We start from the raw sequence: 14911 nt of genomic DNA, 5'->3' as shown, positions 1-14911 counted from the left end.
CCACTAAGAACTGCGGTTGTTTGTTGCCCCACCATACTCTAGGTGTTCTGACACACACATAAAAAAGAGTTTAGTATTTCTCTACATCATCCCCAGCTCCAGCTTTAAGAATGTTCTGCACAAAGTTGGGACTCATGTCTATTAGCACCCTTTTTTAAGTATTAGGATATTTTTTTAAAGGACTAAAAAATGGTCTAAAGGTTAGCAGAAGAGTCAGATATTTTCTATCTATTTATTGATTTATTTATTTTTATTTTTGGCTGTGTCGGGTCTTCATTACTGTGTGCGGGCTTTCTCTAGTTGCGGTGCGCGGGGGGCTACTCTTTGTTGCGGTGCGCGGGCTTTTCATCGTGGTGCCTTCTCTTGTTGTGGAGCACAGGCTTCAGTAGTTGTGGCTCACAGGCTCTAGAGCGCAGGCTCAGTAGTTGTAGCGCACGGGCTTAGTTGCTCCATGGCATGTGGGATCTTCCCAGACCAGGGATCGAACCCGTGTCCCCTGCACTGGCAGGCGGATTCTTAACCACAAGCCACCAGGGAAGTCCCAGAGTCAGATATTTTCAATGAAAAGATTTTAAAAACTGAAGTAACTGCACATTAAAAAGGCCAAGGTGTACAGGGGTGGTATATAAATGGCAGCATGCTAATACTCCCTTATTTACCCAAAATAATTACTTCTACTACTTCCTCTCCCTGCAGAGGCTGAAAACCAGGGACTCGGGGTTCGCAAAGCATTACAGGCAGTCACTACCAATCAATTATGAAATCTATCCGCCATCCCAAGTGGTTCAATGTCATTGTTCTCACACACCAGAAAGCCTAGGCCTATGGAGACAGGTTGCTCAACCTGGTGGAGGCTGTTGCCCGCTTCTGCAATGTCCATCCCCACCCTTGGTAACAAGGCTCTAAATCTATCCTAGTGGTGGTCACTTTGCAATGTACAGAAATACTGAATCACTATGTTGTAAACCAGGAACTAACATAGTGTTGTAATTCAATTATATTTCAAAAACAAACTCATAGAAAAAGAGATCAGATTTGTGGTTATCAGAGGAAGGGGTGGGGGAGGGGAACTGGACAAAGGTGGTCAGAAGGTACAAACTTCCAGTTATAAATAAGTGGGACTTCCCTGGTGGTCCAGTGGTTAAGAATCCACCTTCCAACGCAGGGGACGCGGGTTCGATCCCTGGTCGGGGAACTAAGATCCCACATGCCACGGGGCAACTAAGCCCACGCGCACGCCGCAACTACTGAATCCACATGCTCTGGAGTCTGCGCACCACAACTAGAGAAGCCCACACGCCGCAGTGAAGACCCAGTGCAGCCAAAAAAAAAAAAAAAAAGATAAATAAGTGCTAGGGATGTAATGTACAACATGATTAATATAATTAACACTGCTACATGCTATATATGAAAATTACTAAGAGAGTAAATCCTAAGGGTTCCTATCACAAAAAAAAAAATTTTTTTTTCTTTTTCTTTTCCTTTGTATCTGTATGAGACGATGGATGCTCACTAAACTTATTATCGTGGTAATTATGTCACAATTTATGTAAGTCAAATCGTTATGCTGCACACCTTAAAACTATACAGTGCTGTATGTCAATTAAATCTCAATACAACTGGAAGAGAAATAAACAGATCTACCCTAGGCAGGAACGTACTCAGCTAAAGGACTACATTCCCAGCCTCCTCTTCAGTTACATGTAGCCATATGACACAAGCTGAAGCATATGGTACATCTCAGAAGGATGTTTTAAACAGAAGAATTGTGCCCTTGGTCTACTCTTCCTCCACCCTACTTCATGGAACGCGGATGGAATGACTAGTGCTCTAGCAACTACTGTGGAATCTGAGGGCAAAACCCGCATCCCAGAAATGTCTGAGCTGTGAGATAAAAGGAGCTAAGTCCCTGATGATTTTGCAGTGCAGAGGCACAATACCAGCCCTAGCGCCTCCCTTCAGACTTTGACGTGAGAGAAATAAACACTCCCATTCAAGTCGCTATTATTTAGGGGTTTTCTATCACAAAAAGACAAACCTAATCCAGGCCTAGGAATAGAACCCAAGTATTCTGACAGAGTTCATGACACTTCAAATATATATATACATACATATATATGAAATCTCTGTGTAAGTCAAAAAAGTAAAATCATACTTTTGAAGGCTGATGTTCTTAATTATTTTATCTTTCCATTATACATTATCTAATTACAGTCCAGGGAGTTCCCTGGTGGCCTAGTGGTTAGGATTCCAGGCTTTCACTGCCGCCGCTCAGGTTTGATCCCTGGTCTGCGAACTGAGATCCCACAAGCCACGTGGTGTGGCCAAAAAAAAAAAAATTACGGTCGAATCTACACTGTGGCAACTATATTTTCAAATACCATTTAAATACCCCAATAATAAAAATCCATCTCTACTTCAAAATACCCTAGAGAAATGAGGGCCAGAGGGTAGGGGACAACCTCACCTAACCTATCTCTGTAAAAGAAGTTGGAAAACAATAATGATTTTTATCATTTGCATCTCAAATATTTTTTATTCTTAGAGTGTCTTCATTCACAAAATCATCTGCTTCCATCCTATATTGCTATATAACAAATCACCACCAAATCTAACAGATTAAAACCACCACCGTTTTATTTACTCATAATTTTGCAGCCTGGGCTGGGCTCAGCTGCCTGGTTCCTCTGCTAGTCTCAGTGGTGGTCAGTCTGTGGCCGTAATTCCATGAGCAAGTTGATTAGGGGCCAGACTCAGCTGGGATACTAGGATTGTTGGGCATTTCTCTTCCCACGTAGTCTCAGAATCCCCCCCTCTCTGCATGGTCTCTCCACCAAGGTACAACCTAGCTTCTTGCATGGTAACAGTGCTCCAAGAAGGCAAAAGTGGAAGTTCCAGGCCTTCTTAAAACTTAAGCCACAAACTAGCATAATGTCATTTTTGCTGCATTCCAATGAATCACAGGGCTCACCAAGATACATGGGGAGCTGACTATACAATAGCATGAATGCCAGCAGGCATTCACTGGGGCTCACCAATATTACAGACTACCTTCTCCTCACTTATTTACTGAACAGGTTAACACCCTAACGTATGACCTCTAGCATGCTATAATCTCTCTGGGGCTCAACTGTCTGTAAAATAAGGAGTTAGGCTAAATGTTCTTGGAATTCTCATCTAGTTTTAATATTCTGTAACTCTCTTAAATACATAAGTCTAACATTAAAAAACCTTGGCCGGGATTTCCATGGTGGCCCAGTGGTTAAGAACCTGCCTTCCAACGCAGGGGATGCGGGCTCAATCCCTGGTCGGGGAACTGAGATCCCACATGCCATAGGGCAACTAAGCCCGTGCGCTCTAGAGCCCGCGCGCCACAACTACTAAGCCCGCGTGCCACAACTACTGAGTCTGTGTGCTGTAACTACTAAACCCACATGCTACATCTAGAGAGAAGCCTGCATGCCGCAACGAAAGATTCCGCATGCCGCAACGAAGATCCCGCATGCCACAAATAAGACCCGATGCAGCCAAATAAATATTTTTAAAAATTAAAAAAAAATAAATTTGGCCATGCTAATAACCAAATGCTTCAACCCTAGTAGAACAATTCATTGATGAGAGGTTTAAGATAAAGAATATGGTTATTCTTTAATATGTTTCATATTGTTATTTCATATGCAACTGGGTGCTTACCCCAAACACATGTGCATGTCATTAGGATCCCAAAACTCAGGAAATCAAGAAAGTTTTTTTTGCTAGGCTCCACTAGAGGATGACATTAAGAACAAAACCACACAAACTTCACTATGACCATCAACTATGTTGCTTCTAATGTAAATGGGAAACACTGAGATATAAAGATTAAAAGTGATCCAGTATAGGGCTTCCCTGGTGGCGCAGTGGTTAAGAGCCCACCTGCCAATGCAGGGGACATGGGTTCGAGCCCTGGTCCGGGAGGATCCCACACACTACGGAGCAACTAAGCCCGTATGCCACAACTACTAAGCCTGCGCTCTAGAGCCCGTGAGCCACAACCACTGAAGCCCACACGCCTAGAGCCCGTGTGCTCCGCAACAAGAGAAGCCACCGCAATGAGAAGCCTGCGCACCACAACGAAGAGTAGCCCCCCACTCGCCACAAGTAGAGAAAGCCTGCACGCAGCAACGAAGACCCAATGCAGCCAAAAGTAAATAAATAAAATAAATTTATTTTTTTTAAAAGTGACCCAGTATAAAAAAACATAAAAAACCATTTTAAAACCACCTAATAATACATCTCATTTAGAGAGACCTACTAAGAAAACCGTGGTCAGCAGAGGTGTAATATAAAAAGACCACTATGACAACATACACAAGTTTGGGTAATAAAAAAAAACTTTAATGATTTTGTAATAACATTACTACACATACAGCTTCTAGGGAACTCTCTTGGTTGTTTTTCATGTGTTATTCATAATAAGAAACATTCTATAGAGACTTCTGCTGACTTAGCTTTTTTATCTTTCTCTCTGTATTAGGGACAGCTGTGCAGAAAGGAGATCTTTATGCCCTCACCCCCCACCGTAAGTACTACATTATTCTATACCGTGGTGTTTCTGGAGTGAGTTGGGCACCTCATCACATGTCAGCCAATAACATTCTATAATGTCAGAATAAGACGTGAAGATAACTGACAACAGTAGCAGTAATAGTAATAGCAAATTCTCATCATACCGCCTCGTAATAGCATTTAGTTTGTGCCAGACATGGTCTAAATTCTACACGTATATAAATTCACAACAACCTCAACTAGATGTGCTAGTGTGACCACTCTGCAGATGAGGCAACCAAGGCACAAAAAGTTAAGTCACCTCCCAAGGTCAAATGTAGTTAGTAAGTAGTAGAACCCAGATTTGAATTCAGGTAATCGTGGCTCCAGAATCAGTGATGTCCCTAGAACTTAAGTTTTCACATTTGTAAAACAAGATTATGGCTTTAAATTTATTGGCTTTTTAAAAGTTGCATAGATCTACATATGAAAGTACACGTACATTTATTAGGTATCCTTCCAAATCATCTTCTATGACAAAATATATACATAGTTTGGATCTGTATGTTTTTTACAAAACAGAGTTAGTACTAAACTCACTGCTTTGTAACTCTCAGAAATTTTTTCCTCAAGTCAACAAATGTATCACAGATATTCTCCCACTTCGGTACCCACAGGTCTACCTCTCTGTCCTGATAAGAACTACATGGTATATGATCCTGCAATCCCACTCCTAGGCATATATCCGGAGAAAACTCTAATTTGAAAAGATACATGCACCCCAATGCTCACAGCAGCACTATTTACAATAGCCAAAACACTGAAGTAACCGAAATGTCTATCAACAAATGAGTGGATAAAGAAGATGTGGTATATATACACAATGAATACTACTCAGCCATAAAAAAAGAACGAAATAATGCCATTTGCAGCAACATGGATGGACCCAGAGATGATCATACTGAGTGAAGTAAGCCAGACAAAGACAAATATATCACTTACATATAGAATCTAAAAAAATAATACAAATGAATTTATTTACAAAACAAGTTAACACAACATTGTAAATTAACTATACTTCAATTTAAAATAGACTCACAGACAAAGAAAACAAATTTATGGTTACCAAAGGGGATAGCAGGGGTGTGGGGGAGTGGATGATAAATTAGGGGTTTGGGATTAACATGTACACACTACCATGTATAAAACAGATAAACAACAAGGACCTACTGTATAGCACAGGGAACTCTACTCAATATCTTATAATAACCTATAATGAAAAAGAATCTGAAAAAGAATACATACACACAGACACATAACTGAATCACTTTGCTGTAGACCTGAAAGTATTTGTAAATTAACTATACCTCAATTTAGGACTTCCCTGGTGGCACAGTGGTTAAGAATCCACCTGCCAATGCAGGGGACACGGGTTCGAGCCCTGGTCTGGGAAGATCCCACATGCCACGGAGCAACTAAGCCTGTGCACCGCAACTACTGAGCCTGCGCTCTAAAGCCAGCAAGCCACGACTACTGAGCCCGCGTGCCACAACTACTGCAGCCCTCGCGCCTAGAGCCCGCTCACCGCAACAAGAGAAGTCACCGCAATGAGAAGCCTGGGCACCGCAACCAAGAGTGGCCCCCGCTCGCCACAACTAGAGAAAGCCCGTGCACAGCAACAAAGACCCAACACAACTAAAAATAAATTAATTAATTAATTATTTAAAAAAATAAAGCTATAAAAGACAGGCTGAAAAAAAAAAAAACTATACCTCAACTTAAAAGAAAAACTGGGGCTTCCCTGGTGGTGCAGTGGTTGAGAATCCGCCTGCCAATGCAGGGGACACGGGTTCGAGCCCTGGTCTGGGGAAGATCCCACATGCCGCGGAGCAACTGGGCCCGTGAGCCACAACTACTGAGCCTGCACGTCTGGAGCCTATGCTCCACAACAAGAGAGGCCGCGATAGAGAGAGGCCCGCACACCGCGATGAAGAGTGGCCCCCACTTGCCACAACTAGAGAAAGCCCTCGCACAGAAAGGAAGACCCAACACAGCCAAAAATAAATAAATTAATTAATTAATTAATTAATTAATAAAAAGTGCATTTAGGGCTTCCCTGGTGGCGCAGTGGTTGAGAATCTGCCTCCCAATGCAGGGGACACGGGTTCGAGCCCTGGTCTGGGAGGATCCCACATGCCGCGGAGCGACTAAGCCCGTGAGCCACAATTCCTGAGCCTGCGCGTCTGGAGCCTGTGCTCCGCAACGGGAGAGGCCGCGATAGTGAGAGGCCCGCGCACCGCGATGAAGAGTGGCCCCCACTTGCCGCAACTAGAGAAAGCCTTCACACAGAAACGAAGACCCAACACAGCCATAAATAAATAAATAAATAAAAATTTTTTTTTTAAAAAAAAAAGAAAAACTGTTAAAAAAAAACAACAAAACTACATGGTAGTCCACTGATGGGTATTTTGTTCTTGCCAGTTTTTCTCTACTAGTTTTCTACCTTTCTCTGTTGCCATGAGCATGTTTCTCATCTTTACGGGCTTTCTTGACCCTTTTTCGCCCATCTCCTAAGGGTAAGTAAGCATCCTAATCCTTTTACTACTTTCCACACATTCTCCATATTGTCAGTGATTTCAAGTAAATCACATTTATCCTAATCTAGCTCCTAAACTCTTCTCCCAAACCCCCAAATACTCCCAGACATTTCTATCTTGTAGACAGCTATGCCAGAAACTCAAAATTTTTCCTCTGCATTGACTGAAATCTCTCTTCCCTTCCATTCACACTACCAACAATCTACCCTCTGCCGTGATCACCTCACACCAGGACTATGCAACATCCTGTATCTCTGCCTCCATGTAACTCCTCTCTTCATATCATGACCAGGATGGTTTTCCTAAAACAGTCATCATCAAATCATCCAGTATCAGAGTACCTACATTCAACTGTATAAGATGGACACAGAACACAAAATAATATAATAGCATTCTTGTCCTCAGGATGACTGCAAGTATCTTCTTATAAAACTTTAATTTAAAAAATAAAGTAACCTAGGCATAAAGCAGAGGCTGAAGACGTGTAGTCCACTCGTTGTCCACAGATTAAACCTAGCCCACAAGGTGTAGTTCCAAATTGTGTTTTAGTTATTAATTAATAGAAAATACTTAAAAATCACGAGCTTTCACATTCAAATCCAAGTTTTGAGCCTTTGTTGAAAAACCAGAGTATCTGGAAACGTCTCACAGTCTCATTTGGCAGCCATCAGCCAGAATTATCTATCAGTTTCTCCTAAGCAAGGTATAAAGACTCCTGGGACTCTTCAGGCTGTCTTGACTCACCATTTTCTCCCCAACCCAAGGCCTTAAAAATGTCAGCTGTCATTCAGGAGCTTACAAGCTGCATGCAACTCATTTACATTACCTACTTGGTCACTGGGAACAGTTTATAACCCGTGGACTCTCGTCAGCCTGGTGTTCAATGGCCATCACAGGGCGGCCCCAACCCCTGCCTTAAACCTCTGTGCTGGTCACCCCACCCCCCCACCAAGAAAACATCTTTTCCACTTCCCTCAATAACTGTATTCACTCTGCTACCCCAAACACCTTCTCACTTTCTTCTCACTCGATCTGGCTAAATCCTGTCGACCCTTCAAGGTATAATTCATGTACTGCTTCCTCCAAATCTCTGGGGACCCTTCTTGGCCACAGTGAACCTTCTTCCAGAGCGGAGTGTCCATCCCAGCATATATTTAACACTTTTATGCTCTCTGAATAACAGTGCCAAATGAAAGATCTAAAAAGTTACAGGAAAGTATTTCTCAGACTCTAAACAGTTTGCAGCGTTTGTGCATCATACATACTTACTGTCATCACAAAATTAATAGCAGGAGCAAAGTCAAACAATCTTCCTGTCTTTTACAGGAGGCTTTTTCTAGAGAAAGTGCAAAAAGAGCTGTGTCATTGCTGCTTCTCTTGTGTTCTTAAGTCCTTCAATTCTGCAAACAGACTGACACTTCCAACTACAAATTCAAGATTCATCTTCGTACTAGATTTTCACACTAACCACAGGCATACATTTATGGGGAGGGGAGGGGAGGGCAGGGGATTTTCCCTATTTCACTCCATAACTTTTGAACTTATACCGCCAAGCAGTTCTGAAAATAGCCACTGTAGCACAAACATGATAAAGTGTTAAAGGAGGAAGGGATTAATCATCTTGTTGAAATTAAAAGATGCGCCAAAAACAATTTAAAAAAAAAAAAAGGACACAATCGAACCTGTGTCCCCTGCATTGCAGGTGTATTCTTAACCACTGTGCCACCAGGGAAGTCCCTTATCAGTTAATTCTACCATGACAGATTTGTAGTCACTGCGGGGTGACAAGACACACTGCTCTAACTCTCCCCTTCTCCCCACCTTCTGCAAAACTGCATGTTATTCCCCAGGCCACAGTCATATTTCCTCTGGGCAGGTAGTGATTGTATTGTAACCTTGTATTCTAGGGCACTTATGGTTATGACTGAGGGGCTTCCATGAAACTTCACTGATCTTCCAAAGTGTAAATAGTCAGTTTTTAGTTATGGAGAGCTTTAAATACTCTCTCTCTGCTCTCACCTGGTGGGGAGGTGTGTGAAACCCTTGATAGGATTTGATACAGTTTTTAATCTATGAGACATCTGGACTGAACATACTTTTTATTTTATTCTTTGTTTTTGTTTTTTATGGCCGTGCCCCACAGCATATGAGATCTAAGTTCTCTGACCAGGGATCGAACCACACGCCCCCTGAATTGGAAGCATGGAGTCTTAACCACTGACCGCTAGGGAAGTCCCTGAACATAATTTTAGCTGATACTGAAATAAACTTTCCAATAAGTGTTGTGTGTGTGTGTGTGTGAATTAATTTATTAAAAAAAGAATTAACTGGTAATAGGAAAATGTACTAAACCCCCTATTTTCAAAATGAGAAAATAAACTGTTTGTGATACAGTTAAATTTACATGGAGGGCTTCCCTGGTGGTGCAGTGGTTGAGAGTCTGCCTGCCAATGCGGGGGACACGGGTTCGGGCCCTGGTCTGGGAGGATCCCACATGCCGCGGAGCAACTAGGCCCGTGAGCCACAGCTACTGAGCCTGCGCATCTGGAGCCTGTGCTCCGCAACGAGAGAGGCCTCGACGGTGAGAGGCCCGCGCACCGCGATGAAGAGTGGCCCCTGCTCGCCGCGGCTGGGGAAAGCCTTCGCACAGAAACGAGGACCCAACACAGCCAAAATAAATAAATAATAAAATTAAAAAAAAAAAAAAAGAATAAAGATGTTAATCTGAGATCACAACAAACGATTTTTAAAAAAAAAAAAATTTACATGGAAATCCATGTTTATCAGATAGTTTACATATTAATAACCATATTATACCAAATATAATTTGTATTTTACACTAAAAATATCATATTCTCAAAGACTAGAGAGTCCATGGAAAAGACCAACACAGGACAAAAGCAAACTACAATGAGGCCACCTGACAGATATGAGAGGCTGCCATTCCAGGACCAGCTTTTCAGGTAAATTAAAACATTTCAGTGCCCATTAAATGCTAGAGACCAGTAACTACTGAAAATTTCCCTGTATCTAATTTCTTGAAAAATAAGAAGAATATAATAAAAATTACAAATTTGCATCATCTCAAAAAGCACAAATAATAGTGATGTCTCAACTATAAACTTGTTTTATGAAACTGCGTGTATTATAATGCAATACAGTTTTTTTGTTTGTTTCACTGATTTCAAGTTGACAGCTATGGAAATGAGAGGTTTGGGGGGTGGGGGGGGGGGGGAATGCTTACAAATATAGAACAGCAATAGTCCCCTGCAGCAGAGCCATTTTTTGCTGGTCCCTTGTATGACATCACTGGTTGTACCTAATTTTTTCTACAGTAATGCTCAAGGTGACTTTCTTTTCTTTTTTTTTTTTAATAAGCTTATTTATTTATTTAGGCTGCACTGAATCTTCGTTGCTGCGCGCGGGCTTTCTCTAGTTGCGGCGAGCTGGCTTCTCATTGCGGTGGCTTCTCTTGTTGCGGAGCACGGGCTCTAGGCGTGCAGGCTCAGTAGTTGTGGCACGCAGGCTCAGTAGTTGTGGCGCACGGGCTTAGCTGCTCTGCGGCATGTGGGATCTTCCCGGACCAGGGCTCGAACCCGTGTCCCTTGCATTGGCAGGCAGATTCTTAACCACTGCGCCAACTCAGAAAAATCCCTCGACTTTCTAATAACAGTAATTGACCTCTGAAAAGAAAGTGGTTCAGGGTATCAAGAGTTGATTCAGAGAGAGTCAAGGGTAGCGCCCCAGAGACCCTATCCCCACCACCTGCCGCTTCTTTGCCATCCCCACACCACCCAGCCTGGACATAAACTTTGTTCACGTGGTAAGAAATATGGCAGAATCTCCGCTTGGCTTCCCAACTTAGTAATGTGGGTGTATATTCTAAGGAAGAAAAGATAAATCAAAGTTTCAGGAAGGGTTTCCTTCACCTGAATAGAAAAATAACTCCAGCCTCTGGTATGTGCGTGCCTGCCCTGCAGCGGGAGCTTCTGCACCAATGGGAAGACTTGCACCTCTGATAAAGACTAAGTAATAGGCAGTCCTTACCGTGCAAGAGAACTTTTAGACATGTGCCAATTTCACTGTTCCACTTGATATTTCCCTATTTACATACCTATGCTTCAAACTCTGCCTCTAAGATTAAGACCTTCAGTGCAAAATTCTTGATTTTAGGTTGTAAATATAATTTTAAAGTAATAATAGTTAATGTAAAACCAATAACCACATATGCTTTTCACATGTGATAAAACACAAAAATTATCTAACACTATAAAACAAGAAAATGCTTAATTTTTACCTAATTACTAAAAATTCAAACATTTAAACTCAAAGAATGTGTAGTTACTAGTCCATAGTTATCTTTTTTTTTTTAAATCCGAAAACAAATACACCACCTACTTTTAAAAAATAGTGTCATAAGGCATCTGCTCTAGGGTAAAGCAACCCACTTACTGACCATCTAAATAAGACAATTTAAACACCTTTATCTCCACTGCATTCCACAAAGATATTAATTTTCATTTCTGACGTATCTGCAATTCCACATAATTTTAACACTTACAAACCTAATTTACATTTATTACACATCAGTTTCACTTTCAGGGTCTGCACTACCCAGCTAACTATAGGGTCTTTTCTGCATGTATCTTAATACAGTGCAGAGATAAACAATTGAAAACCCCTCTCTTTGCTTTCCATTTCAGATATTAGTTTCCATTTACATGTTTCTAAAACGACTGGAGATTCCATTTCCTTCAAAAGACACACCTAGTTTTAAAGAATTCACTAACAAGTTTGGAACGATCAAAGTTACCACTAGACTTAATTACCTATAAGGAATGCTGTACCAGTTTTCAAATCTAAAAAACTCTTATGACTTAGAACTGTTCCAAACATTTTCCAAGTGTTGAGGTTTTTTTTCTGTTATATTAGTGTCATTCTATAGAAAGGTTTTAACTTCTCAAAGGGCTACCTTTTTCCCACTCATAAGAAGTAAAAATTAAAATAATAAAGTGACAATACCCTAAACCAACCTTTCTTCTGGTGTACCCAGGAGTTGCACTAATACAAATGAGCTCACTGCAATCTCAGGGGAAGTGTGCACACTCACACAAACACACACTTGGATGTGTAGGGGTGAGGAGCACAACATAGATAGGTCTACTCTTTCTAAAGTAAGAATTTAAAAGCAAATCTAACACGTTATAATCCCAAATTAATGTTCAGAAAGAAACCAAGAAATAGTGAAAATGGGAAGCAATCAAGTTAAAACCCTACTATGGCTTCGTATGCGTTCCTTTAAAAGATACCAAAAAAGTGGCAAAGAAGTTTAAAATTACTTAAAACTGCACCTTCCTTCTCGAAATTTCAGTTAATACAGGAGTAACAATGGCATTTTATACCAGACATTACAACGCAAGTGGTATAATAAACCCCAACTTTGTATCACAAAGAAACTAATGTAATAATGTATACATCCTGTACTTGTTTCCCTCACGATTTGTCATAGCTAGGTAAGAGCTGGCAATAAAATATGGAGGGCAAGTCGAAGGCCCTGAATCATGTTCATAGTAAAAGAAGAGCAAAGCGAAAAAGAGCACGTCCAGTGCAGAGCTTCACGGGTTTCCCACAACCCTGTTCTCTGCCTTGCGTTAACGCTATTTTTACTATGTATCACCAAACGTAACAATGCTATTACTAAACGAATGCACCCCATGAAAAGAAGAAAAAACAACAACAAGAAAAAACCAGACTATCCGTAAGTATGCTGCTTTCCTCGGCGTCCCGGTGCACCCTTCCACTACCCCCAGTTCCCTGAGACGACCATACAATGAAATGAGTAAGCAATACACGCCTTCCTACAACTCCGAAAGACGGCCACAGACCTTCCACAGCAGCAGCCTCAAGAGCCACGAGCGCTCAGCGACTCACCGGCACTGAAGCGGGCTTCTGGATCCACAGGCAAAGTTGTCCTATAACCATTTTGTAGAAAGACATTTCTAACCAGCGAATGGCCGGAGGCGCACAGCCCTAGTGCCTGCTCAAAAGCACACGAGAGCGACTCCTGCCCCAGTAACAGCCGCGAGTGGCTACTCCGATAGAAGTTCGGCCACATTTACATCCGTCTGGACCCGAACGAACGTGCTCCTCGCGATCGGCCTGCGGTGGCAGCGACGTTTCCAAAACTTGCTGCACGCCGTCCCCTACGCGGAGCGACCGCACAGACTAGTGCTCTCGGCGCTGGGCAGTGCGGGGCCCGGCTGGGGGAGGGGAGGGGAAGCGGTCGGAGCACTTCCTAATATATCATTAAAGCACGAAAGCAGAGGTTTGGGAGCGAGAAAAGTTAAAGGAGCGACCGGCTGACAAAGGAAAGCAGCTCCGGCTGCGTCCGTTTCCTGCTCCCCCGCCCAACCGGGCCGGGGGACCACCTGGCCGCGGCGTTTTGACAGCTCGGCGAGCGTCCCGGAGCCGAGCGCCTGGGAGCCGAGCGGGAGCCCGTCCGGCGACTACCCAGCTGTGCTCCGGGCTCGTTTGCTAAACGACCCGGCGAGGCCCAGGGGCATCGACGAGAAATTTCTCAAGAGAAGCCCCGGAACACACGGCGCCGGGGCCAAACTAAAAAGTAAAGTGTGGCGGCGGCGCGAGCCGTCGGACCCGGCCGGCGGAGGGAAGTGCGGGCGGCCGCGGGAGGCCGGGCGCCGGCGCGGGGCGCGGGGCGGGCGCCCCGGGCCGGAGCCGCGCGGCCCGCGCGGGCCCCACCCCCACCCCGCGGGGGCGGCCGGGGGCGCGCGGGGGCGGCGGGGCCGGGCGCGCCGGTGACAGCTCCGGGCCGGCGCCGCGGCTGGCTCCGGCCTGGCTCCCTCACACTCAACTTACTTCTTTCTGGCTCTCTGGAAAGGGGAAGCGCCATCTTTGCGAGGCCGGCCCCGAGGTCTTTTGTCTGCGGCTGCGGGGCTCGGGGCCGGGGCTCCGGGCTCCTCGGGGGGGGGGTGGCGGCGGCTGCGGCTGCTCCGCGCTCTTGTCCTCCTCCGACGACATCCTAGTCACCAGGAAAGACACATGGATCCCGGTCCTCCTCCTGGGGGGCTCCTCCCGCCGCCGCCGCCGCCGCCGCGGCCGCCGCCGCCGCTGCTGCTCGGGTTCCTCCTCCCCGGCTCAGCCTCTCGCATTTCCCGCAGCCCCGGGAGCAGCAGCAGGTACCGGGAGAGGCGGCAACATGGAGCGAGCAGGACACGCACTCACACACATACGCGCGAGCGCGCGCACCTCGGCGCGCAGGGGCGGGGCGGGGGGGGGCGGGCGGGGCGGGCGGCCGGGAGGGAGGGGCCGGACCGGGGCGGGGAGGTGCGGGCGGGGCGGGCTTCGGGCGGTGCGGGTGTGGGTGCGGGGCGCGGGTGCGGGGCGGGGGCGGGGGCGGGGGCGGGGCGGGCGGCGCCGGGCGGGGCGGGGCGGGGCTACTGAGGGGGCACGAAGGGCGCCGGCCCCGGGGGTCTACGCCCGCGCCCCTCCCCCAGGCCGCCCGCGGCGAGGAGAGAAAGGGGCCGCGGCGCGGGGAGCGGCAGGACGGCGGCGGGCGGGCGGGCGGGGGTCGCGCCCCCCGCCGGTTGCCCCTCCCCCGCGCGGGCCGCGTCAGGCCGGGCGGCGGCGGCGGCGAAGTTTTGACAGCTGCTCCAGTTGTTGTGGTGGGTTCCGGGCTGTGCGAGCGCCGGCCCCTCAGCGCCCGCGCCAGCCCTCCGGGCAGGGGAGGAGGAAGTTTTGCGGGTGTGCGTGTACCACACACAGACACA

At 45.5% G+C, this 14911-nt stretch overlaps 1 protein-coding gene across 1 annotated transcript in view; it reads right to left on the bottom strand.

Annotated features, from left to right (window-relative positions):
- The window catches only part of KMT2C (lysine methyltransferase 2C), a 277011-nt gene extending 262616 nt beyond the window's left edge, over positions 1-14395 (bottom strand). The window contains 2 exon segments of the mRNA XM_036863101.1: positions 14001-14113; positions 14115-14395. Of these exon segments, the coding sequence (XP_036718996.1) occupies positions 14001-14113; positions 14115-14162 (161 nt within the window). The 5' untranslated portion in view covers positions 14163-14395.
- Between the last annotated feature and the right edge of the window lie 516 nt (positions 14396-14911).

Source organism: Balaenoptera musculus, chromosome 9, assembly GCF_009873245.2.
Source record: "Balaenoptera musculus isolate JJ_BM4_2016_0621 chromosome 9, mBalMus1.pri.v3, whole genome shotgun sequence".
In the NCBI taxonomy this organism is placed as follows: domain Eukaryota; kingdom Metazoa; phylum Chordata; class Mammalia; order Artiodactyla; family Balaenopteridae; genus Balaenoptera; species Balaenoptera musculus.
The sequence above is the reverse complement of the archived record's forward strand: the minus strand, read 5'-3'. Positions and strand labels throughout refer to the sequence as shown.